The sequence below is a fragment of the Hoplias malabaricus genome, chromosome 5 (genome assembly GCF_029633855.1).
Source record: "Hoplias malabaricus isolate fHopMal1 chromosome 5, fHopMal1.hap1, whole genome shotgun sequence".
Taxonomy (NCBI): domain Eukaryota; kingdom Metazoa; phylum Chordata; class Actinopteri; order Characiformes; family Erythrinidae; genus Hoplias; species Hoplias malabaricus.
Genome location: NC_089804.1, coordinates 26,894,023 through 26,903,214, shown reverse-complemented (window position 1 = coordinate 26,903,214; position 9,192 = coordinate 26,894,023). Strand labels below are relative to the sequence as shown.

General features: G+C 42.4%; 1 protein-coding gene across 1 annotated transcript; it reads right to left on the bottom strand.

The window, feature by feature from the left end:
• Window positions 1-255: 255 nt before the first annotated feature.
• LOC136697552 (uncharacterized) lies at window positions 256-8,419 on the bottom strand. Its single transcript, XM_066672738.1, has 2 exons — window positions 7,544-8,419; window positions 256-935 (listed from the first exon to the last, which is right to left on the bottom strand). Exon 1 carries the CDS (start codon window positions 8,417-8,419, stop codon window positions 7,571-7,573), a length of 849 nt encoding a protein of 282 aa, XP_066528835.1. The 3' UTR covers window positions 256-935; window positions 7,544-7,570.
• Between the last annotated feature and the right edge of the window lie 773 nt (window positions 8,420-9,192).

Sequence of the window (9,192 nt, the reverse complement as noted above, 5' to 3'; positions counted from 1 at the left end):
TGCTGGGTGTTTTTAGGTTGTTTACTGAAAGTTAAAAAAAAAGAAAAATAAAAGAAATTGAAACACCTTGTTGAAAGGGAACTGATTTATTCACAGGATACAAACCCCAATCCTAAAACGCATTGAGAGTGAGACACACGCATTTCAACAAGTTCACACGCTCACATGCCACACATGGCATTTCTCACTTCGCCTCTCAGAAATGAATGATCATTGCGCTAAATGCTAGAGTACTGGAATATTGTGGGTCAGTTTCACAAGCAATTAATAATTCCTGGACTGTACTGTCAGTTCAACATAGAATATTCCCTCAGAAAGTTATGAAGTCCAGGACTAGGCTTAAAAGATCAAATCCCAAGTTTTAACTTGGCCATCCTCATGTGGGCTACCTGCTGCTTATAGTACAAAATAGTCCAAGTAGGACCTGCAAATGTGGTACTTCATGTGAGTTGCACTTAAATTAAATAAATAAATAAATAATCACTTTTTATTGTGCTTTAATCCATTTCCAGGAGGTCTGTAAGTACATTCACAACTGGGGCATCTTTAGGATTCAGGGTAAACAACATTAAAAGACAAGTAAAAACTCAAGTTCATTCATATGTAAAAAAACAAAAAAACAGACCTAAAGTAAGATAAAATAAAATAGAAAATCCACATTGGCAAATAGGTCCAATCGTTTCTCCGTTAATTAAGACATGTATTATTAGTTCTCGTCGTGTTTGATTGTTGAGTCCCCGGAGAGAACACAAAACCATAAGAAGTAAAACCAAGTTACCCCACTGTGGCCCACTGTACAGAACCACGTCTTTAAAAGAACTGTGAAATACTGATCATGGCTGACACCGTCCTCTCCGAGGACAGGCAAAAGAAAACGACTGCGTGCTGTCAACACCCACATCAGATAACCCATAGCACTCGGAGGACTACTCCGACTGTAAAAGAGAGCACATAAACACACACTGCATAAGCAGCCACAGAGAGAGAGAGAGAGCTGGTGTTTACTTCTTTCATCAGTGTTGCCACATTTCTGTCTATTTTCCAAATTAAAGTCAAACAAGTGTCTGAAATGCAGATCTGACCTTGTAGATACTGAACGTACATACATATGGACTAGTTAATAATTTAAATGTAATCATAATGTACACCTCGCTAATTAGTGAATTCAACTACTCCGAGATGTACCCACTCATTGTTTCCATAGAAACGGCCAACATGAAATAGGAAGCACTGGAGCGGTGGCACATGAGCTTAGGGGAACCACACTCAATGCCAAGTCTCAGCTAGAGAAGGGAAAATCATACACATTGGTTTGTGAAGCAGTAGAACCAGGCTCCCCCAAATGATGGACCCCTATGTAATACCTCTGGGATGAACCTGAGAGGTGGTTCACAGCTCATATGAATGCAGTTTCACTTTTCGCTGTCTAAAGTTTGGGTCTTTATACCACTCCAGCTGATATTTGGCATTGATCATGAGTGCATGCTCATGTACAGCTGCTCTGTGGTGTCTCATTTAACTGCATGCTTTTCCATGGACTTTATACAAACTGAATGTGCACACAAAATATTTGGCTCCACCTTGAGGATGGCTGAACATTGGCTCACCAGCATGAGTCGACCCAGGTCATCTCAGATGGATCCGTAATTTTTGGACGGTGAATCACTCACTTTCAGGTTACTCCTTCTCTATTGGGGTTAGAGCTGGTTTTCATATTATCACTACTTTGTATTAACCTGGTCATACGACCATAGCTACAGCTCTTTTATTAGTTTTCTGGTAACTGCCAACACGCTGTCTGTTGCTGGGTTCTCTTGCCTGACCCGTGGAAGCTTTATTCGCAGGACAATTTTGCCTGTTCTTTACCATGAACCTACTAACCTCTGTATTTTTATTTGTTCCCTTTGTCTGGTTTTCTTTCTCTTTTCTCTCTCATGCTATGAGATGTCCTGCTGCTCTCCAGGTGTTGCCCTGATCCAGCCCCTGACCCTGTGTGTCCTGTACAAGACCCTGGCCATGTCTCATCTACACTATCATGCTTGGCCATGCTGTTTTATCTCAAATTAACTCTGCACCTACTTTTACCTCACACAGAATCACTGACCACCTCCTCCTTCCTCAGACTCATACATCACTAATATACTACATTCACATTAGGCTTGGACCCGGATCTCTGTAAAACTCCTTTGTGACGACTTTTTGTTATGAAAAGCGATATATAAATTAAATTTGATTGATTGATTGAATCATGGTGTCTATGCTAGAACCCTCAAGGCAGCGTGGGAGATAAATGAGCTGCCAATGTAGCTTGAACACATTTGGGGTCGGTCGATAACTGATCAGTTCATATATCATCCGTAACTAGAAGGCATGGCATATCAACTCTAAAGGCCTCAAAACACCCCCACCTCTAGGGGCCGGTAGTGTATTTTTTTGTGTTCTGAGTAGCTCATGGACATTAGTCCTTGTCAAAGAAGGATGCTCCAGTGGGTAGACTGAGGTCAGGGGGTCTTCCTTTATCATCTTCTCCATTTCTCCTCTTACATTGTAAGTCCACTCTTGTTTGTTGACAGTTTGTGTAATTTCAGTAGAGAGACTCACACAAGGCTAAGGTCATTCTATGCCAGTCGTCAGCTACAGGGGTATAGAGTCACCTCCCCATCCTGCATTGGGCTTTCTCTGGTGGAGTGATGGAGCTCCATCCCATATCTTTCAGACCAGCTGAAGTGGTATATTCTCATGGCAGAATACAACCAAATCCTCATAGATATGTTGCAGTTATTAGTGTAAAACAATCCTAAATGACTAGCTGTTACTGCATCAAAAAGAATACCCTTGGTTTCAGCTGAAACACTGAATGAGCCGAGCAGTCTATACTTTGTTTTTTATATTATTTTGTTATTTTACAGTACATTTAGCTGCTGTGCTCTGTTCTGTTTAAGGCTGCTTTTTGTATTATTTTGCTATTCAAAACAGTGAAATATTTCCTATAATGCAATTATTCCTTGGTATTTTTACAATGGCAACTGGAAGCTAAATGGCTTCCTGTCATTTCTGAGCAACCTTGCAGAATAAATTGAATCTTATGCTGTCACACCACTTTATAAACAAGCTAATATAGTCTCTCTCTCTCTCACCTTGCTTTTATACCCTACGTGGTCTTCAGCCTTTGTTCCCCACAACATAAATGATGGAATTTTAAGGTGAAGGTATGTTCAGTTTAGTTTAAGGTTAGGGTTAGAATTGGAGGCAAGTGGTTGGTGTAGTGTAGTGGATAACACTGCTAACAGACCAGGGTTCAGTTCCCCGTCTGGGTAAATACACCATGCCACACCAATAAAAGTCCTTTGATAAGACTACAGTCACCTAGGTAACACTTTAAGGCAATCTTCTGAAGGTTACATAAGCTCTTCATGACTGAAACAAACTACATAAAACATATAATGCTTAAACACACACATGTATCATTAATGTGTCATTAGTGTGTCCTAGTTGAAATGTAATTTTATGTTATGTCAACTTGACAATAAAGCTGACAAAACTGGCCTTTAGGACACCTTTTGGAATAAACATGTATAAATGTATATGTAGTTTGTGTCGTGAAGGGCTTATGTAAGTGTCATAAAGCCTTCACAACAGCGCCCTACAGTGAAGTCAATCAATCAATCAAATTTTATTTATATAGCGCTTTTCACAACAAAAAGTCGTCACAAAGCAGCTTTACAGAGATCCGGGTCCAAGCCTCCTATGAGCAAGCCAGGGGCAACAGTGGCAAGGAAAAACTCCCTCAGCACACGAGGAAGAAACCTTGGAAGGAACCAAGACTCATACGGGGAACCCATCCTCCTCGGGTCGACACCGGAGACACAACAGAGAACAGAAGTAAAAGTGAAATGACCGATGAAGGGGTTATAGTAATATAAATGTAGTATATTAGTGATGATGGAGAAGCAGAAATGAAAATGGTGAGGATGATGATATTAGTGATGTATGAGTCTGATGAAGGAGGAGGTGATCAGGGATTCAGTGTGAGTTAAAATTAGGTGCAGAGTTAATCTGAAATAAAACAGCATGGCCAAGCATGATAGTGTAGATGAGACAAGGACAGGATCTTGTACAGGACACACAGGGGCTGGATCAGGGCAACACCTGGAGAGCAGCAGGACATCTCAAAGCATGAGAGAGAGACAGGAGAAAGAAAGCCAGACAAAGGGAACAAATAAAAACACAGAGGTTAGTAGGGTCATGGTAAAGAACGGGGAAATTTGTCCTGCGAAAAAAGCTTCCACTGGTCAGGCAAGAGAACCCAGCGACAGACAGCGTGTTGGCGGTTACTACACAGCTAACTAAGAATGCTGTAGCTATGGTGATATGACAGGGTTAACACAGAACAGTGATAATATGAAAACCAGCCCGAACACCAATATAGAAGGAGTAACCTGAAGGTGAGTGATTAACCAAAAGCTTGTTTAAAAAGGTAGGTTTTTAATCTAGATTTAAAGATTGAGAGTGTGTCTGAGCCCCGAACAGTAACCGGAAGGCTATTCCAGAGTTGAGGAGCTTTGTGAGAAAAGGCTCTTCCTCCTGCTGTGTTTTTCTTAATGCGAGGAACAAAGAGTAGATGGGCATCCTGTGAACGAAGTGTACGTGACGGGCGATAAGGTATGAGAAGTTCAGTAAGATACTGCGGGCCTAAACCATTTAGAGATTTATAAGCTAAGAGGAGTATTTTATAGTCAATGCGAAATTTTACAGGTAGCCAGTGTAGGGACGAGAGAACTGGGGTGATGTGTTCGAATTTTCTAGCTCTAGTGAGCACCCTGGCTGCTGCATTTTGAACTAACTGAAGCTTGTGTAACGCTTTGCACGAGCTCCCTGCCAGGAGCGCATTGCAGTAGTCTAGACGTGAAGTTATAAAAGCATGCACTAGTTTCTCTGCATCTTTTAATGATAAAATATGCCGAATTTTGGCAATATTGCGTAGGTGGAAGAAGGCGGTTTTGACTGTATTGGATATGTGGGTATCAAATGTGAGAGTCGAATCAAAGGCTACCCCTAAGTTTTTAATGATGGCATTGTGTTTTACTGTTGAATTATCAATAGCAGCATTTCTGAGTGAATGTATCTGAGTATCTTTACCTAGTAACAAGACCTCAGTTTTATCAGAATTTAACATGAGAAAGTTTTGCATCATCCAGTCTTTAATTTCAGTTAGACATTCTGTTATTTTACGTAGACAAGCAACATCATTGGGTTTGGCTGATATATACAGTTGTGTGTCATCAGCATAACAGTGGAATTGAATCCCATGCTTACGGATTAGTCGACCCAGTGGCAGCATGTAGAGTGTGAACAATACAGGGCCGAGCACTGATCCTTGTGGAACACCATATTTAACTAAAGTATGATTAGAGGATTTATTATTCAGATAAACAAATTGGTAACGATCGGATAAATAAGATCTGAACCAAGAGAGGGCAGATCCTTTTATTCCTACCAGATTTTCCAGCCTATCAAGAAGCATCACATGATCTATGGTATCAAATGCTGCACTAAGGTCAAGCAGCACCAGAATAGATATATAGCCCTTATCATGTGAAAGGAGTAAGTCATTAGTTACTCTTGTTAGAGCCGTTTCTGTGCTGTGATTTGGTCTAAATCCAGACTGAAAAATGTCATGAATGTCATTGTTTTGTAGATAAGAGCACAACTGCTGTGACACGACTTTTTCTAGAATCTTAGCAATAAAAGGGAGGTTTGAAATTGGCCTGTAGTTTGCGAGTACGAGAGGGTCAAGATTGGGTTTTTTAATAATTGGTTTGATTACCGCTAGTTTCAGAGGTTTTGGTACATATCCAATGTTGAGGGATGAGTTTATTATTGTGAGCAATGGTCTAATGACTTTAGGTAAAATTTGTTTAAATAATTGTGTTGGTACAGGATCCAGTAAGCATGTAGTTGATTTAGATGAGCTAATTAAACTAAGCAAGTCATTTTCATCGACAGAATTCAAGTAGTCTAAGTGCACCTCAGAGCTGGCGGGTGGTTCATCTACGAGAGCCGATGTGACTTTGGACTGATTTTGGATTTTGAGGCGAATGCAATCAATTTTATCATTAAAAAACATCATAAAGTCATTGCTACAGAAATCAGAGGGAACAATGGGGTTGATTTCCTTTTTGTTTCCAATTAGATTTGATACAGTGCTAAAAAGGAATCTAGGGTTGTCTTTGTTGTTTTCTATAAGGGAAGAGATGTACTGTGATTTGGCTTTAGATAAGGCATGTTTGTAGTCGGTGAGGCTGTGCTGCCATGCAATTCGGAAACATTCTAGTTTTGTGTGTCTCCATTTACGTTCATGGTTACGGGCAGCCAGTTTTAATGCACGCGTGCTGTCACTGTACCATGGAGCAAACCTTTTCTCTCTAAATTGTTTGGTCTTGACTGGTGCAACACTATCTAGGTTTGTACACAATAAGTGTTGTAGGTTGTTTGTAATGAGCTCAAGGTCATTTGGGTGAGTTGGAGAAGAAATGGTGGTAAGGTCTGGAAGGTTGTTGATAAAATCACTAACTGTTGAGGATGTTATAGTGCGCTTTCTAATATAGCGTGGTTGTGGACAAATATCAAAGTTTAACGCTATTTCATATGTGATTAGATGGTGATCAGAGATGGTCTCATGTAGCGAGAGATTGGATAGATTCTTTATCTCAATGCCCCGTGTTAACACTAGGTCCAATGTGTGTTTGCATTGATGAGTGGGCCCAGTAACATTCTGAGTGAACCCTAGCGCATCCAAAATTGATTCAAATGCAATTTTAAGTGGATCATGGTCCTTCTCAAAGTGAATATTGAAATCACCAACAATTAAGGCCTTTTCTGATACGATAACTACACTTGAGAGAAAATCAGCAAATTCACAAAGAAATTCTGTATAAGGGCCAGGAGGACGATAGATTGTGATGAGCATAAATGAGTGCTGCCTTTTTGATGCAGTGACTTTAAGAGTAAGTACTTCAAAGGATTTAGTATCATAACTAGATTTTTGTGTTGTGTCAATGGTAGGGTCATAGATTGTGGCTACACCACCACCACGACCAGATGTTCGTGGGCAACTGTAATAGCTGAAGCCAGGGGGAGTGGACTCATTTAGGGCAATGTATTCATTGGCTTTAGCCCATGTTTCACAGAGACATAATGCATTGAGTTTGTTATCAGTAATGATATCACAGACAGTGAGTGCTTTGGATGTTAGAGATCGTATATTTAAAAGCCCTAATTTAATGCTGGAAGTGCTGAAATATTGCGTTCGCTGCAGTGCCTTGGTGTTAATTCTAATTAGGTTGTTAAAACTGATTTTTGGGCGTTTGTGATAACAAGCTTTGCGGGGAACAGACACAGTCTCAATGCTGAAAAATTTATTAGCGTTAATCAGAGTGGGTGACATGGACATGCTACTCATCATACTAGCAGTAGAGAGATGGTCAGGAGGAACATTAGGAATTTTAATATTACTTACCTGCTCGCTATCCATTCCACCTACCTGACTGATGTGACTGGGAATGACCAGTCAGTTCCGGCGCAGAACCACCTCAATGTTCTCAGAGAGAACTACGGATCCTAGACGGCTCGGATGAAGCCCATCCCAACGATACAGGGCCGGACGCTCACGAAAGCACTCCCAGTTGTCGACGTAGTCCACGCCGACAGTGCCGCACCAATCCAGGAGCCAGGAGTGGAGCCCGAAGAGCCTGCTAAACGCCTCGCATCCTCGACGGTAGGTGGGCAGGGGGCCAGAGACGATGATCCTAGCATCCGTCTTCTTCCGAGCGGTATCCAGAAGCGAACGGTAGTGCTCCTTCAGGACCTCGCTGCGGCGGGCGGAGATGTCGTTCGTTCCCACGTGGAGAACGACGGTGCCGAAGTCCTCACGCTGCCGAAGCGCCGACGGAAGCCGCCTGGCGACGTCCAGGACACGTGCGCCTGGGAGACAAGACACGGTTGCATTACTCTTTATCCCCGGCACTTTTAAATGTCTAACTATTGAGTCACCAATAATAAGAACACCGTCCTGTTTAGTCTTCGGCGCTGGAGCAGGTGAAGGCCAGGAGCTGAGCACCTCAAACCGGTTGGCAGAAGTGAAGACTGGCTGCGGTGGAGGGGGGGACGGCCTCGGCTTCCCACGCCCACGCTGGCGCTCCCATCCCGGTGCAGGCGTGTAGATGGGTACCCCCGCAAACCGCCGCGGCAGAGGAGCCGGAGAGGCGACGGCCACGTAGGAGGCGTCGCGGGCTGCCTCGAGTCTCGTCTTCTCCCGCTGGAGCTCCGTCTGCTTCTCCAAGAGACGCTGAATCCGGCGACCGAGCTGCTCGAGCTCCGCGCCGAGCTCAGAAAGGGCTCGTTCCTCGGCAGGCGCCATGAAGAGAAAAAAAATAAACAATGAGAAATAATATGTACAAAAAAAATTAAGTTAAGAAGCACGGTGGGTTAGGAATGATGAAGACAGCACACTAGGATAAGCAATGCCAAAGAATATGCAATAGAGATTGTAAATAAACGTCTAGAGGACTAAAACAGCGACAAACGGCAAACAATTTCAAATCAAGCACGCGAGTAGTCAGCCGGAAGTGACGTACCTGTGACGTTCCTGAAGTGTTGTTTTTGCCTACTTGTGTAACATGATTAGGATCGTGAGTCACTCTGGGTAGAGCGTCTGCTGAATATGCAAATGATTAGTGTAAGAATTAGGGGTAAGTTCAGGTAAAAGTTTGGTGAGTAGTAATTACGGTTAAGGTTAGGATAAGTCTCAATGAAATGAATGGAAGCCAATGTAAAGTGTCAACAATGCATGAAAAACAAGCTTGTGTGTGTGTGTGTGTGTGTGTGATCAAAGCTGTTCAGTCACATGGGCACTAGAGAAGCACAGGGGTCATCTCTACCGTCAAGACTAGCTCTTTCTATTCATGGAAGTCAAGGGGCTCAGGCTCATTAAAAATACATTTGGTGACCAAGCGTGGGCTGGGATTGGACGAGCTACATTTCTGGCCTCCTGTCTTTGTGGTCATTTATCATCCACCTCAGCTTTGCTGGTCCATTGGGAACTAATACACTGTCCACTTACAGTGGGTTTTTTTTTCAGACAAACCCATGGAAGTCTAAAACCATAGCTGATCCAGTTTCACATGGACACCA